Source organism: Macaca fascicularis, chromosome 7 (assembly GCF_037993035.2).
Source record: "Macaca fascicularis isolate 582-1 chromosome 7, T2T-MFA8v1.1".
Lineage (NCBI taxonomy): Eukaryota > Metazoa > Chordata > Mammalia > Primates > Cercopithecidae > Macaca > Macaca fascicularis.
The window spans coordinates 137,410,276-137,436,230 of NC_088381.1; the positions used below are offsets into that span (position 1 = coordinate 137,410,276).

At 46.9% G+C, this 25,955-nt stretch overlaps 1 protein-coding gene across 2 annotated transcripts in view; it reads left to right on the forward strand.

Annotated features, from left to right (window-relative positions):
* PLEKHD1 (pleckstrin homology and coiled-coil domain containing D1) overlaps nt 1–25,955 on the forward strand; it is a 47,620-nt gene that overhangs the window by 7,539 nt on the left and 14,126 nt on the right. The window contains exons 2-6 of one of the 2 annotated variants that reach the window (XM_005561609.5): nt 8,955–9,048; nt 9,417–9,506; nt 9,678–9,754; nt 10,547–10,638; nt 11,673–11,725. In XM_005561609.5, coding sequence (XP_005561666.1) covers nt 8,955–9,048; nt 9,417–9,506; nt 9,678–9,754; nt 10,547–10,638; nt 11,673–11,725 — 406 coding nt within the window. Of the gene's footprint in view, nt 1–8,954; nt 9,049–9,416; nt 9,507–9,677; nt 9,755–10,354; nt 10,438–10,546; nt 10,639–11,672; nt 11,726–25,955 lie in introns of those variants that run through there. The other variant, XM_073997625.1, reaches the window with a different exon arrangement.

A 25,955-nucleotide genomic window follows, 5' to 3' on the forward strand; every position in this document is an offset into this window, starting at 1 on the left:
GCACTCTCCCATCACTCCTCCTCTCCATTGTCCTACAGGATTTTCCCCAAATTCAAATTTCTTTCACTCTGTTATGCAAAGCCCTTTCCAGCTCCTACTCCTAAACTCAGTGGCATTTGTATCTCCAAACATTAGGAAGCTCACCAGAGTGGACAGAGAGTGGATAGGCCTTTGTTTAACAGGACCTGGCCAACATAGAAGATACTTGCGGTTCTAGATAACATTTTCCTTGGCTCCAGCTGGACTTATCATGAGGCAGTGGTGACCATCAAGCTCTGGTTGAGCCCTTGTTGCATTCAGAGCACTGGGGAGGAGAGCAGAAGATGGGGACAAAGCTGAAGCTTAAGAAAACCCTTCTTGGATTCCCTAATTCATGTTGGATGGCACCTGTACCACTCTGTGACCCAAGCTAGCGTCCTGGTCATCATGTCACCCTGCCCTTGTTGAACATTTCAATGAACCTTGCTGATTTGTACCTCCCAATAACTTTAATTTTCCCTTTGCCTGGTTATGGACTTCCCCATGGCTAAAACTACAATATGACCTTACAAGTGCCCTGTTTGAAACTTGCTGGCAGCTCCCCTTGTCTGCAGGAAGAAGTCCAGCATCTTCACAAGGACTACTCACTCTGCCCCGCTTTGTCCCTGCTCTCTGACCTTAACTCACTCCTTACTTACTCCCCTGCACCACTGCCCACCCTTTGCACTTTCTGCCAATAATACCAGATATATTTTTATAACTTTGAACACACTATTATCTGCCTATGCTGTTCTCTTTGTCTGGAATGGATCTCTCCCCCTTCCATTTCCTCCCAAATTCCCAAGATACTCCTATTCATTCTTCAAAGCCCTGCTTCGTTGTCCCATCTCCCTTGGCTGGACCCCTAAACCCTTGATTCCTCCTGGTCTTCACTCTTCCTGTACCTAATATACACTTACAATGTTGCAATAGATTCTGGCACATTAGAATGTTGCAGTGTACTCTCCTGGTGTGTTGTAAAGTTACAGTGTACTGTGGTGTGTTACAATGTTGCAGAGTACTTCCCTGGTATGTTACAAAGTTAAAGCCTACCCTGATGCTTTACAGTGTTGTGGTGTATCCTCTTGATGCTTTACAACTATCCTAGCTCTCCCATTCCCAGTTGTGTGATCTGGGGCACATTATTTAATTTCTCTATGCCCCAGTTTCCTCACCTACCTCATGTGAGGAGTTGAATGAGTTAGCACAATACTGTTACTAGAACAGTGTTTAGCACCTAGCACAAAGGAGGAGCTTGATAAACATTAGGTGTTTTGTTTTTGTTTTTTATAGTCTTTTGAGACAAGGTCTGCCTTTGTGGCCCAGGCTGGAGGGTAGTGGCATGATCATGGCTCACTGTAGCCTCAACCTCCTGGTCTCAAGCAATACTCCTACCTCAGCCTCCCAAGTAGCTGGGACCACAGGCACAAGCTACTATACCCAGATAATTTTTTAATTTTTTGTTGAGACAGAGTCTCCCTATGTTGCCCAGGCTGGTATGGACTCCTGGGCTCAAATGAACCTTCTGTCTTGGCCCTGCAAAGTACTGGGATTACAGGCATGAGCCACCACACTCGGCCAATATTAGCTTTTTTTATTATTATTATTATTTTTAGACAAAGTCTTGCTCTGTCCTCCCAGGCTGGAGTGCAGTGGCTCGATCTCAGCTCACTGCAAGCTCTGCCTCCCAGGTTCATGCCATTCTCCTGCCTCAGCCTCCTGAGTAGCTGGGACGACAGGTGCTCACCACCATGCCCGGCTAATTTTTTTGTATTTTTAGTAGAGACAGGGTTTCACTGTATTAGGCAGGATGGTCTCGAACTCCTGACCTTGTGATCCGCCCACCTTGGCCTCCCAAAGTGCTGGGATTACAGGCGCGAGCCACCGTGCTGGGCCCAATATTAGCTATTTTTAAAATTATTGTTTTCTACACTCTTTCTCCTGCTTTTGACTATCAGCTCCCTGAGGTCAGCAAATCATCAAGCTCCAGAGCCTAGCATAGTACCTGGGTATACCAGGGGACTCATTCATGCTCTCTGACCTGAGCTGACCAGCAGCTTGCAGTCACTCTGCAGAGGTAGCAGAGATAAGCCCTAGGAGGAGAACCGATTCCAGTCACATGTAATGAGGAGGACCGGGCATCACAGAGCACAGCAGGTGAGAACTTGGGCTTTGTCAGCAGAGATAACTGCGTTCTGAGTTTGCCACTTACTAGTTGCTTAATCTCTCTGTGCTTCGGTTTCCTCACTAGTGAAATAGAAAAAAACAAGCACCTTTACAATGATCCTAGCTCCCCCATTCTGAGTTGTGTGATCTGGGGCATATTAAACTCTCTTAGAGTTGTTATGAGAAATTTAAATAAGATAAAGTCAATAAAACACTTAGCATCAGGGCCTTTGCACATACAGCTCCTCTGCTGGAAACACTTTACCTCTCCTCAAAGATTACCTTCTTAACTAGGCTCTCCCTGGTCACTGTCTTAGCAAGGCGAGTGTCCAGGCACCTTGCGAATGCTCTTTAATCTGGATATGAAAATACTATTCTTTATGATGGGAGAGAGAGGCAGCCAGAGTTGACACAAGCCCCTTACCTCACCCACGCTCTGGGCTTCATCCCAACACATGGGGACAGACAAGGGCCACAGCTGGTGGGCAGAGCTTCTCCCAGGACTGATGTTGGGTCTGGAAGGAGGGATGGGCTGCACACGGGGGGTAGGGGGAAGCAGCAGATGCAGGGATAAGCCATGTGTTGGGAGGACAGGGAGCTGGCCAGCTGGGCTGGAGCCAAGAGCTCCCTCCAGTAGCAGCCGTGTGAGCACAAATGGAAAAGGAGGTCAGGGGAGAGTGCAGCTTATTATTGCAGAGTCTGAACCCAATCATAGTAAATAATCATTATAATCATAAAAGCAATCATTTATTACATATTTACCACCATGTTCTAAGTCTTTAGGGGAACATTATCCTGACAGCCCTGTGAGATATAGCTGTTATTACTATTATCCTCAAGTTGTACGGTGGGAGGGACCTGAGACCTAAATATATTAGGTAACTTGCCCCGGTCACATTGCCAGTCAGTGGCAGAACTCTAACGTTGGCTGCCCCAACCTTGAAACTGACAGCCTCTGACCCATCTGTTTCTTGGCCAGGAGCTGGATGGAGCAGCTTCTTAGGCAGTGGCTGTGGGAAGTAGGTATAGGGACTATTGTCTATGGGTTCCAATCCCAGCTCCACCTCTGCCCTAGGAGTGTGGCTTTGCATACACTATTTTGCCCCTAAGCCTCAGTTTCCTCATCTGTGAAATGAGAATAATATGTCTAACCCTCCACGATTGTGACGTGGATCAAATACATGTGGAACCCTTAGCACAGGAGCCAACGCATTAGAACAGCTGCAGAAAGGGCAGCCATCTCTAGCCCTTGGGCCGTCTCTAGCCAGACCAACTGCACAGGGCCTGGGAAGATGTGGCCCCTGGCTTGCAGTCCGAATGAGAGTGTCGGGGAACAAGGGGACTTTGGAATAAGGGGTGGGAAGAGGAAGTGTTCCTCTGTGCAGGGACTGGGGTTCTGAGCCCCCGCCTGCTGAGAAGATGCTGAGAAGGGGCAGCTAGAATAGCAGGGCTGTCACTGACTCAGGTTTATAAGCAAGGCCAGACCTTTGGGTCCTAGAAATGTGCTTGCCAGGTGAGGCCTTCGTTGGGCAGAGCTCATTCCTGCCTGCCAGGCCATCCTCCTCCTCCTCCAGGTCCACGCTGGCTCACCTCCCTTAACCCCCACCTCCACCCAAGCCAACCTGGGGACAGGTGCAGTCAGGCCGGGTGTGGCATGTGTGATGTGTGGGCCCTTCACAATCCCTACTGAACTCTGGCCCTCACAGAGCAAAGGCTACCCTGAACATCCACTTTCCTTCCCCTGCCCCTCTCTATGCTGTCCTTCAGAAGCAGGAGGAGAAGAAGGGACATGACATTAGGGGCTACCTTCTGTGTGCCAGGCAAGTGCTGAGGACTTTACATGCCTCCATCCACTGGATCCTCTCTTGCCCCCTAACGATATGTGGCAATATCCCCTAATGAATCTCCCTGCCTTTACCCTGACAGTCTGCTCTCAACACAGCAGCTAGGATGAGCCTTTTGCAATGTAAGCCAGGTCACTCCTGCTCAAAGCCTTCCAGTGGCTGCCTCTCTTTCTCAGAGAAAATGCCAGCCTCTACCAACTAGTGCTGTGACCTTCAGCAAATCACGCCTCCTCTCTGCTTCATTTCTGCCCATGTAAAATGCAGGGAGCATTTCTCTCTTAGCATCATTGTGAGTGGTGTTAAGTGCATTAACAGCAGTAACTGCTTGGAATGAGATGTGGTGTGTGGAAAGTACTAAATAAATGTTAGCTTGATCATTATTGTCATTACCATAGCCATAGAGCCCTCTGCAATCTGGCCCAAGTGCTGCTGCCTTGCATTTCGCTCAAGAGCTGGGCACACTTCCCGCCTCAGGACCTTTGCACCTGCAGCTCCTGTGCTGGAAACACCTTACCTCTCCTCAAAGATCACCTTCTTAATTAGGCTGTCCCTGCCCACCCTCTTTAACATGCATCCGTGCCCACTTCCAATGCCCCCTAACCTGCTTCATTTTCCTCCATAGCACATATCAGCATCTGGCACATGACATCTCTATGTCTCATGTATTCACCATCTGACACCCACTACATGCAAGTAGTGTAAGCTCTATGGAGACAGCGATTTTTGCCTGTCTTGTTCACAACTGTATCTCCAACACCCAGAGCAGTGCTTGGCACACAGTGGCAACTCAGTAATTTTTGAATCAATGGAGGAATCTTTACAACAGCCCTAAGAGACAGTTATTTGTACCCCCATTTTATAGAGGAAGAAAGGGAGGCTTAGTAAGGCTGGGAGTTTGCCTGAGGCTGCAACTTGAAGGATGGGAGTTGGTGGACCCCACGGCCCTGCACTGTGTGTCTAAGCTGTGTGGCCTCCTTGCCATGTGTCTAATGATCATCTGCCCACCCACTTCCCTGCCCTGGCACAGTGCTTTGCCTTAAGTGGGAGGGGCTCCAGAAGTGGCAGGAAGGCATGAAGGTATTTATGTGTTTCAGTCAGCTTGGGCTACTATAACAAAATGCCGTAGACTGGGTGGCTTAAACCCTGGAAGTGTATTTGGTCACAGTTCTGCAGGCTGAGAGTCTGAGATCAAGTTGCCAGCATGATCAGGTTCTGATGAGGGCACCTGTTCCTGGCTTGCAGATGGCCACCTTCTCAATATGTCCCCACATGGTGGAGGAAGAGGAAAAAGAGGATGGGAGAGGTTTGATTTATTTATTTTTGCAACAGGGTCTTGATCTGTCACCCAGGCTGGAGGCCACCCTGGAGTGCAGTGGTGGTGCGATCACGGCTCACTGCAGCCTTGAATTCCTGGACTCAAGTGATCCTGTCACTCAGCCTCCTGAGTAGCTAGAACTACAGGCATGTACCACCATGCCCAGCTAATTTTTTTTTTTTTTTTTTTTTTTTGAGACGGAGTCTCGCTCTGTCGCCCAGGCTGGAGTGCAGTGGCCGGATCTCAGCTCACTGCAAGCTCTGCCTCCCGGGTTTTTACGCCATTCTCCTGCCTCAGCCTCCCGAGTAGCCGGGACTACAGGCGCCCGCCACCTCGCCCGGCTAGTTTTTTGTATTTTTTAGTAGAGACGGGGTTTCACCGTGTTAGCCAGGATGGTCTCGAACTCCTGACCTCGTGATCCGCCCGTCTCGGCCTCCCAAAGTGCTGGGATTACAGGCTTGAGCCACCGCGCCCGGCCCAGCTAATTTTTTTAAATGTAGAGTCAAGGCCTTGCTATGTTGCCTAGGCTGGTCTTGAACTCCTGGGCTCAACTAATCCCCCTGCTTCAGCCTCCCAAAATGCCGTGATTACAGATATGAGCCATTGCACTCAGCCAGGAAAGAGAGCTCTTCTTAGAAGGCCACAGTCCTATTGGATTAGGGCCCTGCTCTTATGACCTTCCTTAACATTAGTTACCCCCTAAAGACCTTATCTCCAAATACAGTCACATGTGGGGTTAGGGCTTGAACATATGAACATTGAGGAGACATACCGAGTCCATAGCAGTATTTCCAAAGCCATCAAGAGGAGGCGGTGGCCCTGGAGAGAGTCGTGTGCTGCTCCCTGCAGTGATTGTATTCAGACCATGGAATGCATCACTCAGCCCTGTCCTGAGTCCTCTGCAGATTGGTGAGATGATGAGCACAATCTCATTTGACCCTCAAAATAACCGCATAAGGTAGTTGTTATTATCCCCGTTCTACAGGTAGAGAAACTAAGGCTCAGAAAGGAGAGCTGACTTGGCCAAGGACCCCCAACCCCAGCTGGAAAGTGTCAGGTCTCTCTGATTCCAAAGCCTATATGCTCTCAACTACTCTGTGAAATTCCCTTGGAACAGCCAGGGGACACCGACCTGGGCCCATGGGACTGAAGTGGGATGGACCTGCCCTCCAGGAGCCTGATGCCCCGCTGGGGCAAGATGCACACATGGGATGTGGAGTGGGCCTAAGTGCCAAGTGCAGGCTCTGCTAACAAGTGCAGAAGGAGCCCAGACATCAGTGTGGGCTGGGCGGGTCACCAAGGGTGGGAAGGGTCCCGCTGGCTGAAGAGCAAGAGGGAGGGCGTTTCAGGCCAAGCCGCACAATCTCCATGTGCAGGACCACGCAAGTGTAGCAGGCAGGGGACAGTGAGCTCGGCAGTTGCTGGAGGACAGAAGGCTGAAGGGCAGATGTGGCAGGAAAGCTGAGGGGTGGGCGGAGGTCAGGTGCTGGCAGGTCTGGAATGTCACTGAGGTTCTGCAGCAGGTGGTATTCGTGTGCTCTTTCTGTAGTGGGGGCAGGAAGGCCTAGGGAGAGAGTTGGCGTTAGTAGGGTATCAACCTGAGCAGGGTCCACAGGGCTGTGTTTGTTATGTGGCCAGCTAGAGAGGGTAGGTTCAGGTAAAGAAAATGGGACTGGGTGCAGTGGCTCAGCCTGTAATCCCAGCACTTTGGGAGGCCGAGACGGGCGGATCACAAGGTCAGGAGATCAAGACCATCCTGGCTAACACGGTGAAACCCCGTCTCTACTAAAAAAATACAAAAAACTAGCCGGGCGAGGTGGCGGGGGCCTGTAGTCCCACCTACTCGGGAGGCTGAGGCAGGAGAATGGCGTGAACCCAGGAGGTGGAGCTTGCAGTGAGCTGAGATCCAACCACTGCACTCCAGCCTGGGCGACAGAGCGAGACTCCGTCTCAAAAAAAAAAAAAAGAAAAGAAAACGGGTTGGCATGAGGCTCACACCAAAGCACAGAGCTGAGCTTCACTTCCCTCAGATGGCAGCTGCCAGTAGTCCCAGGCTTGCCTCGCCGCAACAGCTGAGGCCTTAGGAAAGGTCATGTGGCTGGTAGGACCCTCAGAGAGTGTCTGACTTTGTCATGCTCACCAGCAAGGTTTCTTTATCTTTTTTTCTTTTCTTTTCTTTTCTTTTTTCTTCTTTTCTTCTCTTTTCTTTTGAGATGGAGTCTCACTCTTGTTGCCCAGGCTGGAGTTCAGTGGCACAATCTTGGCTCACTGCAACCTCCGCATCCCAGGTTCAAGTGATTCTCATGTCTCAGCCTCCCAAGTAGCTGGGGCTACAGGTGTGCTCCACCACACCCAGTTAATTTCTGTACTTTTAGTAGAGACGGGGTTTCACCATGTTGGCCAGACTGGTCTCGAACTCCTGACTTCAAGTGATCTGCCCTCCTCAGCCTCCCAAAGTGCTGGGATTGATTACTGGTGTGAGCCACAGAGCGCAGCCTCACCAGCAAGTTTTCAAGCCCCTCACTTGAGGGCCCATTCAACCAGTGGTGTGCTGGCAAATGCTTACACTGGGCTCTTGGGGGAGGAAGCTGAGGCAATTCTGTAGGATTTGACTTGTATGGTGTAAATACTCCCATCACAGCCACTATCAAGCTACCAACACCATGTGACCAAACACAGAGCAGGGAAGAGATTGACACTGTGGGCTCTTATGAGCCCATCTGAGCTGGCTCCAACTCTCCCTGCATGTAAACTTTAAACTCTCATATGTGTGCATGCACACACACATACACACATGCTCCACCAACTTTCAGAATCACCACCACATTCTACTCACACCCCGTCACTATAACAGCACTTACTAGCAGGGGCCCTGGAGGAAGGAGCCCACACTCTGGATATCCCTCAGCCTCTGGGCTTTGAGTCCCAATCGGACCTTCCCCTAGAGGGTGCTTGGTGGCTCATCACAGCTCCAAACATGAGTCCTGGGAGAACCCTTGGGGCGGGTCCAAATGCTCCACACGTTGACATCGAGGGCGTGGCCTCCCCAGCAGTCCAAAAGCACCAAAGTCACAGAGCCCCTCAGTTAGACCTAAGTCCCAGAAGGAGACGAGGAGCAGTCTGAGACAAAGGGAATGCCAACGTCACACTGGGGTGTTCGGGGCTGCAGATTGCCAGCTTTCATGTTACTTGCCAAAGACCCATCTTAGCATCTTGCATCGTCTTACCTTCCTTCTCCTCCTAGAGGAGACTCTAAGTGGCTGGAGATGAGAGCTGAAGGGGCTGAAGGTACCCCAGGGGATGAACCACAGCTGTCCTGCTGTGCTGACCCAGGTGGTGGTTCAGGGAGACAGAGGCAGCCAGACCTGGAAGCCAGTAGTGGGGCTCCCGCTCCAGCTGGCCACCTGTGCAGGGGCCCAGCTGCCTGTGGGGAGGCCACCGGCCAGCTGAGGCCTTTGTGAGGATGTGGAGCTTGAGTTGGTAAGGATGTCTGAGCTGGTGTCCCCGTGGGCTCCCATGTGAGTCCGGGGCCCCCAAGGGTGCTCTTGTTGTCCCAAGAAACCTTACCCCTTCTCTCCTGGTTGCCCTTCCTTCCTCACCACCCACTATAGGTTTTTCATCATCAAAGAGAGCTTTCTGCTTTACTACTCTGAGAGCGAAAAAAAGAGCTTTGAAACCAATAAATACTTCAATATACATCCTAAGGTGAGGCGGCCCCTGCCAGAGCCACAGCAGGGGAGGGCCCAGTGTGGGCATCAGGGCTTGCATCTTGTGAGGGGATGGGACTGCTGTCTTGCTCTGGCCTAGCAGACAGTCTGGAGGGCAAATCCTCTTGGGGAAAAAGACCTCCTGCCCCTGTCCTGGGCTGGATCCCCACCCTTCTGTGCCCCAGACCCTTCCCCAGCCCTTCCTCTTCTCTCTGGACATCAGTTCTGGCCTCTGTCCTGTAGCCCCAGGGTCTAGCTTCCATCCTGGAGCACTTGGCAGGATGTGGCTTTGTCCAGGGGCCCCCAGAACCCCTGAGTGATCCCAATTGGGTGGGGTGGGGGCTGCCTGTTCTGGTTCTTCCTCAGGGCGTCATCCCTCTTGGGGGTTGCCTGGTGGAGCCCAAGGAAGAGCCCAGCATGCCCTATGCCATGAAGATCTCACACCAGGACTTCCATGTGAGTAAAGCTCTTTCCTCGGGCCCCTTCAGGAGAAACCCCCCATGTCCTGGCCTGGGAGAGAGGCATCAGCACCCAGGGATGTGGGGTGGGTGACAGGGCAGAACTGGGCCTCCATCAACCTCAGCGTGGCTGCCTCTCAGGCATGCCCATGGCTCCTCTTCCTGGCAGGGGAACATCCTGCTTGCGGCTGAGTCGGAGTTTGAGCAGACCCAGTGGCTGGAGATGCTGCAAGAATCTGGGAAGGTGTAAGTGCTCACAGCCAGCAGGGTGGCTGATCCTGCGGATCCAGGACGGGGTGGGCAGGGCTGCCCCGAACTCCCTGCCTCTCTGCTGGGATCCTGGTGGGGACAGGGCCAGGGCTGTGGGAGATGGCTAGGGTGGGTGAGAGCAGACAGGCCAGGTTTTAGAGCATCTGTGAGGGGTCCCCTGAGTGAGCTTGGAAAGTGTCTAGGTCACAGGTGGCAGGTGTAGGTACCATTTGTCTCCAACTCTTGGGAGTTGTATTTGATGCCTCCTGATACCCATCTCACCTCCCCAGGTCCATAATTAATTCTAGCAAGGACTAGAGCTAATGCTTTGTAAATTAGGGTCAAGATCACAGAAATCCCCAGCTAACCCAGTCCATTTGCATGTAAACCACTGTCCTGACACCTGCCTAGTCAGGCTAAGTCATGCTTTTAGTTCAACAAACAACACCGACTGTGTGCTCTGTGGCAGGCCTTGCACTGGGTAGTGGACATTCAGTGACGTAAAAAGCCACCCAGGAAGCAATTTCTTCCCTGCTCTAAAAGTGCTGTTGGCCCAGCCCCCAGTGGCCCACTTTGCAGCCTGGGCCAGCCTCCAGCGACTGTAATGGATCCATGCTGGTGGCATGCCCAGAGCTATGGGTGCCAGAGTGAACGCAAGCTGAGATTCTGGAGGAGAAAGGGTGGGCGAGTACAAAACGTATGCCTTCTCTTTCCCCTCTACCCTTCCGTTTTAATGATTTTCTGTTTCTTCCTCTTCCCTCCTCTATCCCATCTGCCCTCCCTCCCCAGGACCTGGAAGAATGCCCAGCTGGGAGAAGCCATGATCAAAAGCCTGGAGGCCCAGGGGCTGCAGTTGGCTAAGGAAAAGCAGGAGTATTTAGGTTGGCTGGAGGGGTGGTTCCCTAATGGTAGCAGCACGTGGGGACCAGGGGCTATAGCCAGGGGCTTGGTAAAGGACCCAGCAGGGGTGAGGGTCTCTCAGGTGGGGCTATGGGGGGACAGAGACCAGGTTCGGCACCTGGAGGGCTTTCTGGTGCAGTATGCATCCTTTTGGCCAGCATGACCAAAGGCAGGAGCATCTGGTGGTTAAGAGCCCAGGCTCTGGATCCAGTTTCATCACTTGTCACCCATCTATCAACTGTGTATATCTTTAGGCAGCTCAGCCTCTGTAAGCCTCAATTTCCTCATCCTTAAAATCGAGTTAAAAATAGTCTCTAGCTTTTAGAGGATTGGGTTAAATGAGAAAATGTCTGTAAGTGCTTGAGCCAGACATGCAGTAAGGGCTCCATAAGTGGAGCTGATGTCGTTATCCTATCCTGGGTCCCCAGGGTCTGGCTTGTCCCCAGCTCCCTTGCCCCAGACCATTTTAAACCTTGCCACCGCATTCCAGGTCCTTGTGCCCCTGAGTGGTTGGTAAATGTGCACTGTTTGGGGGAGAAGATGAGACTGAGGGTTTGCCCTCAGCCTGGGACCCTCTCCCCTCTGTCTGCTTAGACACTTGGGGCCCCAGCACTGGCTCCCCTATGCCTGCTTCAGAACCTCCCCTGCCCCAGGACTCTGCCCTCCCTACTAGCCAGACATTAGTGCAGGTGGAAGGTGGGTGTGGGACTAGCCCAGATGCAGCAGCCCTGGGGGATGCAGAGACCATTTTGAACTTCCAAGGATGAGGCCCCTCATAACCCTGTGAATAGAAAAAGCAGGATGATGATGGGGAAGGAGAGTGGCAGCTTCCATCACCAGGAGATGGTCCACCCTCTGGCTGGCAGGGTTGCAGGCCCCTTCCTTGGGAGATGCTGGGGGTGACAGCGATCACCTCAGGCACCAACTCCCTCAGGACCTCAGAGCACTTTCCTGATTGTGTGTGTGTGTGTGTGTGTGTGTGTGTGTGTGTGTGTGTGTGTGCTTGTTTTGGCAGACAAACTGATGGAAGAGACCGAAGAACTCTGCCTTCAGAGGGAGCAGAGAGAGGTAGGTGCACACCCAGGGGCCCTCAGCAGCCGTGGTGTAATGGCTCATGTTTCTAGCATTAGGGTGTGATGCGGGGGAGCTAGGTGCACAGAGGACTTGCTAGAAGATCAGATGGGGCAGGGCAGGGAGGCCAAGTGGGATCACAGTGCTTGCTTGGGACTTGCTGTAGCTTATTGGCAAGAAGCGTCTTTCTCCTTACCAACACCTGGGAGTAAAGTGAAAAGGGTGGGTGATCACCTTCTAGAGAAAGAGCCATCCAAAATGTCATCAGCTGCATCAGTAGGTAATGAGCTGCTTGTCAATGATGTTCACAGGGGGCTATAATGCCCTCTGTTATCCCTAGAGGGGCATCTGGCACCTGAGGGTAATTGGGCTTGATGATCTCAGAAGTTCCTTCATTCTCCGAAAGTCAAAAGTCCAGAGCAGGCTAAGCACTGGCTTGAGGCAGCCTGGAGGGTTAAAGGAGACTCTTGCCTTGTCTGAAGGTGGGGAGCCATCGAAGCCCTCTTCTTCATTTAGAATCTCAGTGCAGGCCGGGTGCAGTGGCTCATGCCTGTAATCCCAGCACTGTGGGAGGCCAAGGCAGGGGGGATCACCTGAGGTCGGGAATTCAAGACCAGCCTGGCCAACATGGTGAAACCCCGTCTCTACTAAAAAAAAAAAAAAAAATAAGCCGGACATGGTAGCGTGTGCCTGTAGTCCCAGCTTCTCGGGCAGCTGAGGCAGGAGAATCGCTTGAACCCGGGAGGCGGAGGTTGCAGTGAGCTGAGACTGCGCCATTGCATTTCAGCCTGGGCGACAGAGCGAGACACCGTCTCAAAAAAAAAAAAAAAATAGAATCTCCGTGCAGCACTGGGCCTTGCCGGTTCTGAGGAGTCATTATCACATCTGAAAGGCAGGGGGCGGTAGTGGGTAGCACCGTGGATTCTGGAGCCAGGCTGCCTGTATTTGTATTTGACCTTCACTACTTCTAGTTTTGCGACCTCAGGCGAGTTATTTAACTTCTCCAAATATTCTTATCTGAAAAATGCAGATGATAATAGAATCCATCTTAGGGATGTTGTGAGAATTTAGTGAGATGTTGCATATAAAGTGCTTGGCACATAGTACATGCTTAAAGAATATCTGTGTTTGTTAGCATTATGATCATATTATTAATATAGGCCCATGCTGCGAGTGAACTGTCTGAGCCCTAAAGCGGCAGAGTGATGTGACCAGAGCAGCCTGCAGAGGGAGGGCCGGATTTAGTCCATTTCTCTTTGCCTAGTCACTTGTCCTTTTCCTCTCCCAGGCAAGTCACAGGGCAGGGGCTATCAGCCTTGGCTCAGACCCTCTAACTTGACTCTTGGGAAGTCCTCATCTTTCCCAACCAGCCCTCCCTGGGCTCTGCGAGCACTCCCTGGGCTCTGCGAGCACTCCCTGGGCTCTGCGAGCACTCCCTGGGCTCTGCGAGCACTCCCTGGGTTCTGCGAGCACTCCCTGGGTTCTGCGAGCACTCCCTGGGCTCTGCGAGCACTCCCTGGGCTCTGCAGACTACACAGTCTCTCTAGTCTTTGCCACTGAGTCATTTGGTCAAGATGAGTTCTCGATAAATGTTTGTGGAATGAATTAGTAAATGAGTGGGATTGATTTTTGCAACTTTACATCTTGATTTTAATCCAACAGGACAATCCACCCTCATTTTTCTTCTTCTAAAATTGTATTGGTTATTCTTGCTCATTTATCCTTTCAGCTGGACTTCAGAATCATTTTGTTGATTAAAGATAAAATAAAAAAGATTGGGGATTTGTATTTGGATGGCATGGATTTGAGGATTGGCATCATGAGGGCACCGAGTCTTCTTCCACCACTCAGGTTGGGCCTCTGTGTCTCCAGGCTCTCCTCTAGGTCCTTTGTTAGGGTTTTGGCATTTTCTGCATACAATTCTATACATTTCAAGCGAGGCTTCTGTATTGTCAGCAAATTAAAAACAGGTGCCCAGGGATGGGATGGAGTGGCAGATACAGCCACTGGCAGGGAGAGAGACAGACTTATCCATCAGAGAGGCTAAATCTGGGGCAGCAGTTGGCTGGAGGAAAATTTAGACACTCTATCTAGGTCTTTAGCCAGGAAATTAGGACAGCGGAGACCCACTGCACACAGGCCTCCCTTAATGCCGCAGCCCAGTGAAGGAGGGAGGCCTGTCAGCTGTGAACTCCCTGACTTTCTGGTATAAAATATGAATGAGACTCAGGCCCAGCCACAATGAAGGCTGTTCTGGGCAGGGAGAGAACTGTGCCTCAGTTCTTATTTTTTTGTCAGCTGCATGCTCTAGATCTGGAATAGAGCTCAGGTTCTAGTCTTTGCCACTGAGTCATTTGGTCAAAGTTTCTTCTTCCTTAACTTTCTCATGCATTGGATGGGCCCGCCTGTCTCCTGCACCTTTCCCATCTGCACTCAGGTCAGTGATTGTCTGGATGTGCCTTGAGTCACTGAGGCAATTGATGTAATGGCCCAGTGGTAAGATGAAGGTTCTCCTGTTGATTCCCATAGTCTCTTTGAGACAGCCTGGCCTAAAGAAGATATGGAACCAGGAGACCTGGATTGGAGTCTCAACTCTATCACTGATCGTGTGATGTTGGGCATGTCAGTTACCCTCTCTGAGTTTCAATTTCCCCATCTGGGATGTCTGATCAGAGTTATGCTGGCTGCTGCCTACTTCTAAGTTTGCTGCGAGGCTCAATGAAGTAGAATGCGGGGAAGTGATTTGTGAACTGGAAAGGCCCTTGTGCACTGTGTGATGTACAGTCCCGACATCCTCCATGCAGCAGAAAAGGCCTGGACTCTGGGAGAATGGGCAGAGCATGCAGGGGGAACCCTCTTGACTCATCTTGCCAGAGCCGGAAGACCATGCCCTTCCCTGGGTTCCTGGTCTTTGGCTCCCTCTGGCCTTATCCCTCTCACCCCTGGAGGAGGGCAGCCTGCCCACCTTTCCCCTTCTGACTGAGCTGTGAGAGCTTAGCCATGCATATGAGCAGGTGCAGGGGAAAAACCAGAAATGCCCAGGGTAGGGCAGGGTTTCTGGCAAGGTTCTTGCCACCTGGAGTGCTCACAGTCAGAATACAGACTCTGAGTTGGGAAAAATGTGCCACTACGACTGAAGCTCTTTGTCAACCTTTCTGGTGGACATTGTTCCTGGTTCTGTGATGAATGACTCACTACTTCCAGAGGTGTCCTTTGCATGATTCCTCAGTTATTTGAAAGCTCTTCCTTTCATTGAGCTGAAATGTGCCTTCTAGTGACTTTTTCCCACCCTTATACTCCTGCAACTTCAGTCAGAGCCGAGTCAGCAGAACACACGATATGGTGGAGAAAGGTTTGGATCGTGGCAGGGCTTAGCTGACAACTCAGTCTCTAATGGGGCTGCTAGAAACACTCAAGCCATGTTGGGCTTCAGGAACAGAAAGCTCTGGCTGCTCCAGGTTTGTAAGTGGTAACTTCCACTCTTATCAGCATTCTCAGGCTACACTTGGACACTGGCTTCATTTAAGAAACATGCAGGTGAAATGGAAAGTGGAAAAGAAATGAGCAAGGAAGTGAGAATTTCTCTTTCCTTAATAAACTTTATTTTTTGGAGCAGTTTAGATTCACAGCAAAACTACGAAGCAAGTGCAGAGATTTTCCACGTAACACTTGTTCTCCCACAGGCTTCCCCATTGTCAATATCCGGCACCACAGTGATACATTTGTTACAATCAATGACTCAACATTGACACACTGTCACCCAAAGTTCATAGCATACATTAGGGTTCACTCTTGGTGTTGTGCATTCTATGGATTTTGGCAAATGTATAACAACATGTATCTACCACTGTAGTATCATACAGAATAGTTTCACTGCCCTATAAATGCTGTGTTTCACTGCCCTAAAAATCCTGGTAACTGCTGATTTTTTTTCTTTCTTTCTTTCTTTTTTTTTTAAGACGGTGTCTCGCTCTGTTGCCCAGGCTGCAGGGCAGTGGCGTGATCTCGGCTCACTGCAAGCTCCGCCTCCTGGGTTCAAGCAATTCTCTTGCCTCAGCCTCCCGAGTAGCTGGGACTACAGGCGTATGCCACCATACCTGGCTAATTTTTTGTATTTTTGGAAGGGACAGGGCTTCACCATGTTAGCCAGGATGGTCTCAAACTCCTGACCTCGTGACCCCAATGCCTCAGCCTCCCAAAGTGCTGGGATTACAGGCATGAGCCACTGTGCCTGGCCACTGCTGGTCTTTTTACTGTGTCCATAGTTTTGCCTTTACCAGAATGTCATATAGTTGGAATCATATGGTATGTAGCTTTTTCAGATTGGCTTCTTTCACTTAGTAATGTGCATTCAGATTTCCTCCGTGTCTTTTTATGGCTTGATAGCTCATTTCTTTTTAGTGCTGAATATTACATTATCCCCATGTCCTACAGTTTGTTTATCTATCTCCCTACTTAAAGACATCTTGGTTGCCTCCAAGTTTTGACAATTATGGATAAAATTGCTATAAACATCCATGTGCAGGTTTTTGTGTGGACATATATTTTCAGTTTATTTGGAAAAGTAACAAGGAGTGTGATTGTTGGACTGCATGATGAAAGTGTGTTCAGTTTTGTAAGAAGTTGCCAAACTGTCTTCCAAAGTAGCTGTACCATTTTGTATTTGCAGTAGCAATGAATGAGAGTTCCTGTTGCTCCATATCCTTGCCAGCATTTGGTGTTGTCAGATATTTGGATTTTGGCTATTCTATTTTTTATTTCAGTTTTTAGTTCTTGAGACAGAGTCTTGCTCTGTTGCCCAGACTGTAGTGCAGTGGAGTGCAGCTCATTGCAGCCTTGACTTCTTGGGTTTGAGAGATCCTCTCACCTCAGCCTCCTGAGTAGCTGGGACTACAGGTGCACTCCAGCACACTTGGCTAATTATTTTTATTTTTGTTTTTATTTCTATAGAGACGGGGTTTGCCTATGTTGCCCAGGCTTCTCTTGAACTCCTGAGATCAAGTGATCTCCCCTCCTGGCCTCCTAAAGTGCTGAGATTACAGGCATAGCACTGTGCCTGGCTGATTTTGGCCATTTTCATATGTGTTTAGCGGTAGCTCATTGTTACTTTAATTTGCAGTTACCTAATCATATATGATGTTGGACATCCTTTTATATGCTTATTTGCCATCTTTAAAAATTTTATTTATTTTTTTAGGCCAGGCATGGTGGCTCACGCCTGTAATCCCAGAACTTTGGGAAACTGAGGCAGGTGGATCATGAGGTGAGGAGTTTGAGACCAGCCTGGCCAACATGGTGAAACCCTGTCTCTACTAAAAATACAAAAATTAGCCAGGCATAGTGGTGTGTGCCTGTAAGCCCAGCTACTCGGGAGGCTGAGGCCAGAGAATTGCTTGAACCCGGGAGGCGGAGGTTACAGTGAGCCGAGATCGTGCCACTGCACTCCAGCCTGGGTGACAGAGCAAGATTCCATCCCAAAAAACATATATATATACACACACACACACACACACACGTATTTTTGAGTCAGGGACCCACACTGTCTCCCAGGTTAAGTGCGGTGGCATGATCATGGTTAACTGCAGCCTCACATGCTAAAGTGATCCACCTGCCTCAGCCTCCCAAATTGCTGGACTACAGGCATGCATCACCACACATGGCTAATTTTTTATTTTTTATTGTAGCCTGCCACGATTCCTGGAGGTATGAACAAAGTGGGGCGAACGTGGGAATAAAAGACAAGAGACAAAAGAGTATATTTGGAAGAAGGGCTCAGGGGGCACCTTGCCTCTAGCGGACAAGGGCCCTGAGCTTTACACAGCCCTCCATATTTATTAGGCAAAAGAGATAGCGAGAAAGTGGGGGTGACTGTCGGGTAATTGTCAGTTGGCTGTTTGGTTCACAGCAGGCTTGCAAGACTGCATCCTTTGAACAATAGGTGCTAGATTTCTCAATAGATAACTTCAAGGAACCACGGCCAGGGAGTGATGTCCCTCAGCAAACCTTTCGGTGGCAGGCACAGTGTGAGTTTGCTCACATCCTGCATTCACGATAAACAGTTTGCTGCTTGATCATACAGCCTCCGGTGGAATGCTGAGTTGGTCACGCTCCCTTTGGCCTGTTCAGCTCCCAACATTTTGTAGAGATGTGGTCTTGCTCTACTGCCCAGGCAGGTCTTGAATTCCTGAACACAAGTGATCCTCCCACTTTGGCCTCCCAAAATGCTGGGATTACAGATGTGAGCCACTGTGCCTGGCCTGCCATCTTTGTATCTTCTTTGCTAAGATGTCTGGGTCTTTTGCCCATTGTTTTAATTGTTGAGTTTTATGAGTTCTTTGTATATTTTGCATAACAGTCGTTTATTAGATGTGTCTGGAAATGTTTTCTCCTAGTTTGTGACTTGTTTTCTCATTCTCTTGATGTCATTCACAGAGCACCAAATTTAAATTTTAATGAAATCCATCTTATCAATTGTTTCCTTCGAAGCTCATGCATTTTGTGTTATGTCTAAAAAAGTCAGCACCATAGATTTTCATCACCTTGATGAAAAACTTTCTGTAGACATCACCTAGGTTGTCTCCTATGTTATCTTCTAGGAGTTCTATACTTTTGTGTTTTGCATTTAGCTCTATGATCCATTGTGATTTAATTTTTGTGAAAGGTGTTTAAGGTCTGTGAATAGAATCTTTTTTTCTTTTTCAAGTGGCTGTCCAGTTGTTCAAATACCATATGTTGAAAAGAGTATCTTAGGCCAGGTGTGGTGGCTCATGCCTGTAATCCCAGCACTTTGGGAGGTCGAGGTGGGCGGATCACGTGAGTTCAGGAGTTCGAAACCAGCCTGGCCAACATGGTGAAACCCTATCTCTACTAAAAATACAAAAATTTGCCAGGCATGGTGGTGCATGCCTGTAATCCCAGCTACTCAGGAGGTTGAGGCAGGAGAATCACTTGAACCCAGGAGGCAGAGGTTGCAGTGAGCTGAGATCACGCCACTGCACCCCAGCCTGGGATACAGAGCGAGACTCCATCTCGAAAAGAAAAAAAAAAAAAAGACTATCTTTTGCAATACTATTGTACTGCCTTTGCCCCATTGTCAGAGTTGAATTGACTATATTTATGTATGTTTCCGAGCTCTCTATTCTGTTCTATTTATATATCTGTTTATTCTTTCATCAATACCACAATGTCTTGATTGCTGTAACTTTAGAGTAAGTCTTAAAGTTGGGTAGTGTCAGTCTTCCAATTTTCTCCTTCAATATTGAGTTGGCTATTATAGGTCTTTTCCCTCTTCATATAAACTTTAGAATCAGTTTGTCAGTCTCCACAAAACAACATGCTGGGATTTTAATTGAGACTGTACTGAATCTGTAGATCAAGTTGGGAAAGAATATCTTCTGAATATTGAATCATCCTATTTATGAACATGGAATATCTCTTCATTTTAGTTCTTTGATATCTTTTATTGCATTTTGTAGTTTTCTACATATAGAGTTTGTACTTTTTTTAGATTTATACATAAGTATTTCATTTTGGAGGGTGCTAATGTCAATGGTAATGTGTTGTTAAATTTCAAATTTCCACTGCACTCCAGCTGGTTGACAGAGCAAGACCCTATCTTCAAAAGAAAATAAAAATCTCAAATTCCACCTTTTTATTGCCAGTATATAGGAAAATAATTGACTTTTGTACATTAATCTTGTATCCTGCAATCTTGCTACAATAACTTATTAATTCCAGGAATTTTTGGGGTCAATTCTTCCAGATTTTCTATATAGATAATCATGTCATCTGTGAACAAAGACAGTATTATTTATTTCTTTGTAATCTGTATACCTTCTATTTCTTTTTCTTGTCTTACTGCATTAGTAAGGACTTCCAGTACAATGTTGAAAAGCGCTGGTGAGAGGGTACATCCTTATCTTCTTCCTTTCTGATTTTATCAGGCAAGTTTCTAGTTTCTTACCATTTAGTATGATGCTAGCTATAGGTTTTTGCAGATGTTCTCTATTACATTGAGGAAGTTCCCCTCTATTACTAGTTTGCTGAGAGTTTTTGTCACCAATTGGTGTTGGATTTTGTCAAATGCTTTTTCCATATGATTTTTTTTCCTCTTCTTTAGCCTGTTGATATGCTGGATTATATTAATTGATTTTCAAATATTGAACCAAGCTTGTAAACGTGGGAATAAATTCCACTTAGTTGTGATGTATTATTCGTTTGGATTTGGTTTTGTTTGTTGTTGTTGTTGTTTGTTTGTTTGTTTTGAAACAGAGTTTCAGTCTTGTTGTCTAGGCTAGAGTTGCAGTAGTGCCATCTTGGCTCACTGTTACCTCTGCCTCCTGTGTTCAAGCGATTCTCCTGCCTCAGCCTACCAAGTAACTGGGATTACAGGTATAAGCCACTATGCCCGGCTAATTTTGTATTTTTAGTAGAGACGGAGTTTCACCATGTTGGTCAGGCTGATTTCAAACTCCTGACCTCAGGTAATCCACCTGCCTCAGCCTCCCAAAGTGCTGGGATTACAGGCATGAACCACCTCACCTAGCCCATTGCTGGATTTGATTTGCTAATATTTTGTTGAAAATTTTTGCATCTGTGTTCATGAAAGATATTGGTCTGTAGTTTTCTTTTTCTCCTTTTCTTTCTTTTTTTCTTTTTTTGAGACAGAGTCTTGCTCTGTCACCCAGGTTCAAGTGCAGTGGCACCATCTCGGCTCACTGCAAACTCCTCCTCCCAGGTTCAAGGGATCTTGTGCCTTAGTTTCCCAGGTAGCTGGGATTACAGGTGTGTGCCACCATACCTGGCTAATTTTTGTATTTTTTATTAGAGACATGGTTTTGCCATGTTGGTCAGGCTGGTCTCAAACTCCTGGCCTCAAGTGATCTGCCTACCTTGGCCTCCCAAAGTGCTGGGATTACAGGTATGAGCCTCTGTGCCTGGCCAGGCTGTAGTTTTCTTATAATGTCTCTATTAGGTTTTGGTAAGGTAATTTTAGCCTCATTGAATGGATTAGGAAGTATTCCCTTGGCTTCTATCTTCAGAAAAAAAGATTGTAGAGAATTGGTATAGTTTCTTAAATGTTTGGTAGAATTCATCAGTGAGCCCCTCTGGGCCTGGTGCTTTCTGTTTTGGAAGGGTATTAATTATTGGTTCAATTTATTTAGTAGATATAGGCCTATTCAAATTGTCTGTTTCTTCTTGTGTAAGTTTTGACAGATTGTGTCTTTCAAGGAGTTGGTCCACTTCATCTGAGTTATCAAATTTGTTGGCATAGAGTTATTCATCATAGTTCTTTATTATCCTTTTAATGTCTGTGGTATCTGTAGTTATGTCCCCTCTTTCATTTCTGATATTAATAATTTGTGTCTTCTTTCTTTTTACTTAGTGTAGCTAGAGTCTTACGAATTTTATTTATCTCTTCAAAGAACTGGCTTTTGATTTTGTTTTCTCTGTTGATTTCCTGTTTTCAATTTCATTGATTTCTGCTCTAAGTTTTATTTCTTTTTTTCTGATTACCTTTGATTTAATTTTCTCTTTTTTTTTCTAGTTTCCTAATGTGGAAGCTTAGATTATTGATTTTAGATATTTCTTCTTTTCTAATATATTAATCTGGAGCTATGCATTTCTCTCAAAGCACTGCTTTTGTTACATTCCACAAATTTTGATGAGTTGTATTTTCATTTAGTTCAAAGTATCTTTACATTTCTCTTGATATTTCTTCTTTGACACACGTGTTATTTAGAAATGTGTTTTTTAATATTCAAGTATTTTGCGGATTTTCCAGCTAACTTTCTGTTGTTGATTTCTAGCACAATTCCACTTTGGTTTAGGAGCAGACATTACATGATTTCTATTCTTTTATATTTGGGGTCTGGGCACAGTGGTGCATGCCTGTAATCCCAGCACTTTGGGAAGCCAAGGCAGGAGGATTGATTAAGGCCAGGAGTTCGTGGCAAGCCTGGGCAACACAGCAAGGCCCAGTCTCTACCAAAAAAAAAAAAAAAAAGAGAGAGAGAAAGAAAAAATTTCACCAGGGATAGTGGCATATGCCTGTAGTCCTCGCCACTCAGGAGGCTGAGGCAGAGGATTACTTGAACCCAGGAGTTACAGTGAGCTATGATTGTACCACTGCACTTCAGCCTGGGTGACAGCAAGACCCTGGGCGTAGTGGTGCATGTCTGTAGTCTCAGCCACTCAGGAGACTGAGGCAGGAGAATCACTTGAACCTAGGAGGCGAAAGTTGCAGTGAGCCAAGATCGTGCCACCGTACTCCAGCCTGGGTTGCAGAGGAAGACTCCATCTCAAAAATAATAAAATAAAATAAATAAAAATAAAAATAAAAAATAAAAGGGTTTAATTGAGCAATGAAAGATTCGTGAATCAGGCAGCCCCCAGAATCACAGCAGATTGACAGAGACTCCAGGGGTGCCTGTGATCAGAACAAATTTATAGACAAAAAAGGTAAAGTGACATACAGAAATCAGAAGTGAGGTACAGAAGCAGCAAGATTGGTTACAGCTTGGCATTTGCTTTATTTGAATGCAGTTTGGACATTCAGCAGTCTATGAGTGGTTGAAGTATGGTCGCTGGGATTGGCAACGCTCCGCTATTGTTACAGCTGCATACTATTAAGTTAGGTTTTCAATTTTGTCTATTAAGCTGGGTTACAGTTCATCCACAAGGACTCAAATATGAAAGTATGGAATCCTTCCCAGGCCATATTTATTTTGCTTTCCCACACTTATTCACTCTCTGATGCTCTTCCTTTCCTTATATAGATATGAGTTTCTGACCTATATCATTTTCCTTCTCCCTGTGGACTTCTTTTAACATTTCTTGCAAGGCAGGTCTACTGGCAACAAATTCCCTCTGTTTTTGTTTGTCTGAGAAAGTATTTCTCCTTCACTTTTGAAGGATGATTTTACAGGGTACAGAATTCTAAGTTGGTGTTTTATTCTCTCAATACTTTAAATATTTCACTCCATTCTCTTCTTGCTTTCATGGTTTCTGAGGAAAAATCAGATGTAATTCTTATCTTCTTTCTTCAATATGTAATTTTTTCTTCTTCTGGCTTCTTAAGGTATTTTTCCTCATCTTTGATTTTTTGAAGTTTAAATATGAAATTTTTAGGTATGGTTTGTTTGGGGCATTTATTCACTTGGTGTTCTCTTAGCTTCCTGGATCTGTGGTTTGATGTCTGACATTAATATGGGAAAACTCTCAGTCATTGCTTCAAATATTGCTTCTAGTCCTTATTCTGATTATTCTCATTATACATGTTGCACCTTTTGCAGTTGTCACACAGTTCTTCGATATTCTGTTCTGAGGTTTTTTTTTTTTTTCCCCAGCCTTTTTTCTCTTTGCTTTTCAGTTTTGGAAATTTCTATTGTCATAGCCTCAAGCTCAGAGATTTTTTTCCTTGGCCATGTCCAGTCTCACAATGATCCCATCGTAGGTGTTCTTCACTCTTTTACAGTGTTTATGATCTCTTGCATTTCTTTTTTATTCTTAGAATTTTCATCTCTCTACTTATGCTATCCATCTGTTCTTGCATGTTGTCTACTTTTGTCATTCAAGCTCTTTACATATTAATCATAGTTTGTGTTTAAATTCCTGGTCTGATAATACCAGCATTCCTACCATATCTGACCTGGTTCTGATGCTTGCTCTACCTCTTTGAATTGTGTTTTTTGCCTTCTAGTATGCCTTGTGATTTTTTGTTGAATGCCCTTTATTTTTCCCCCAGCCATGATGTACTGGGTAAAAGGAGTTGTGTGTGTAAATAGACCTTTAGTGATGTGGTGGTGAGCTGCAGTGGGAGGGGAAGCATTCTACAGTCCTATGATTAGATCTTAGCTTTTTGGTGAGTTGCGCCTTTGGACTGTGAACCTAATGTGCTTCTCAGTGCTTTCCTCCACCTTAGGCAGAACAGCATGAGTACAGTGGGCTGGAATTTGGTATTTCCCTTCTCCCAAGTAGGTTACATTCTGATAAAACAGGTTAGGCTCTGATATAATAGTTTATGTATGGCAGGCTTTGTAAAGAAGAACAGAATGGGCTCAGGCACAGTGTAATCCCAGCACTTTGAAAGGCCAAGGTGGGTGGATCACCTGAGGTCAGGAATTCAAGACCAGCCTGGGCGACATGGCAAAATCCCGTCTCTACTAAAAATACAAAAATCAGCTGGGTATGGTGGTGCATGCCTGTAGACCCAGCTACATGGAAGATTGAGACAGGAGAATCGCTTGAACCCGTGAGGCAGAGGTTGCAGTGAGCCAAGATCACGCCACTGCACTCCGGCCTGGGTGACAGAGCAAGACTCTGTCTCAAAAAACAAACAAACAAAAAAACAAAAAAACAGAATGCTGTGTTGCATTTCCAAATGGCTGCTTTCCCTTTACATTCACTGAGAACCTGGTAGGGCTCCTGGAGTTATAACTCACAGAAGGGAGGAGACCTCCCTAAGATTGGCGCCCACTGGAGTTTTAACTCTTCAAACTGAACCTCCAGCAATTTGTCAATTACAGTTCAGGTTTTCCTACTCCAGTACTGGTTCCCATGGAGGTTTCTGCTGGTAGTTTCTGCCTCATTAGTGTGACTCTCTGTGTCTGTGTCTTAGGCCATTCTTGCATTGCTATAAAGGAATACCTGAGACTGGGTAATTCCTTCTTAAGACCTCACTTCTCTGATGATGTAAGAAGACTTGCTGATTTTTCAGTTTGTTTGGTTTTTAAATTTATTTTATTTAGAGACAAGTCTCACTATATTGCCCAGGATGGTCTCAGACTCCTGGGCTCAAGTGATCCATCTCCCAAAGTGTTGGGATTACAGGCGTGAGCCACTGCATCTGGCTTGTTCAGCTTTTTACTTATTAGAATGAAGTGACAACTTCTAAATTCCTTACATGCTGAGCTGGAAACTGAAGTTCTTCAATTCCCTTTCTTTTTCCTCCTTAATATATAACTTTTCCCTTAATTGTAGATATCATGCTCTTTGTAGAAAATTTGTAAAACATGAATAAGAAAATAAAATTTTTTTTTTTTTTTTTTTTTGAGACAGAGTCTTGCTCTGTCACCCAGGCTGGGGTGCAGTGGCCGGATCTCAGCTCACTGCAAGCTCCGCCTCCCGGGTTTAGACCATTCTCCTGCCTCAGCCTCCCGAGTAGCTGGGACTACAGGCGCCCGCCACCTCGCCCGGCTAGTTTTTTGTATTTTTTAGTAGAGACGGGGTTTCACCGTGTTAGCCAGGATGGTCTCGATCTCCTGACCTCCTGATCCGCCCGTCTCGGCCTCCCAAAGTGCTGGGATTACAGGCTTGAGCCACCGCGCCCGGCCAAGAAAATAAAATTTATCCTTTATCCCATAATTGACAGACAACTGTCACCAAACTTTTCGATGTTTTTCATTTTAGTCTTTTTTTCCCCTATGTACTATTCTTATATATGGTATATTTTAAATATAATTATGAGCATATTGGATATTTAGTTTTATGGACTGCCTTTTCATTATACTTTTCATCATACTTTCATTAACATTATACATTTTTCATGTCATTCAATATCTTTGAAAACATCAATTTTAATGGCAATGTACTGATTCATTATATGTGATGTTTTATTTAAATAATCTTCTATTTTTGATCCTTCTTACTGACCAAGAAGAAGCAATGAAGGTTTTGAGCAGGGAGTAAGGAAAAAGGGTGGGTAACGTGATTTGATTTCCTTTTTGAGGGGGAGGGCTGTCTCCCTCTATCACCCAGGCTGGAGTGCAATGACACAATCTCAGTTCACTGCAGCCTCGACCTCCTGGGCTCAAGTGATCCTCCTGCCTTAGCCTCCCAAGTAACTGGGACCACAGGTGTATACTACCACGCCCAGCTAATTTTTTGTATTGTTTGTAGAGATGGGGTTTCATCATGTTACCCGGGCTGGCCTCGAACTCCTGAGCTCAGGCGATCCACCTGCCTTGGCCTCCCAAAGTGCTGGGATTACAGTGATTTCTATTTTAAATAGTGATGTTGGCTGCAATATGGAGAAAAGGATGAAGAGGGGCCAGAAAGAGTGCAAAGAGCCCAGGTGGGAGGCCACTGCATTAGTCCAGGCAAGACCTAATAGCAGTGTGAACCAGAGCAGGGCAGTGAGATGAAGAGAAGTTGCCTGGCGGGTTCTAGAGTGGGGGTTGGGGTGGGGGGTAATACGAACTGGACTTGAGGGTGGAATGAGAAAGAC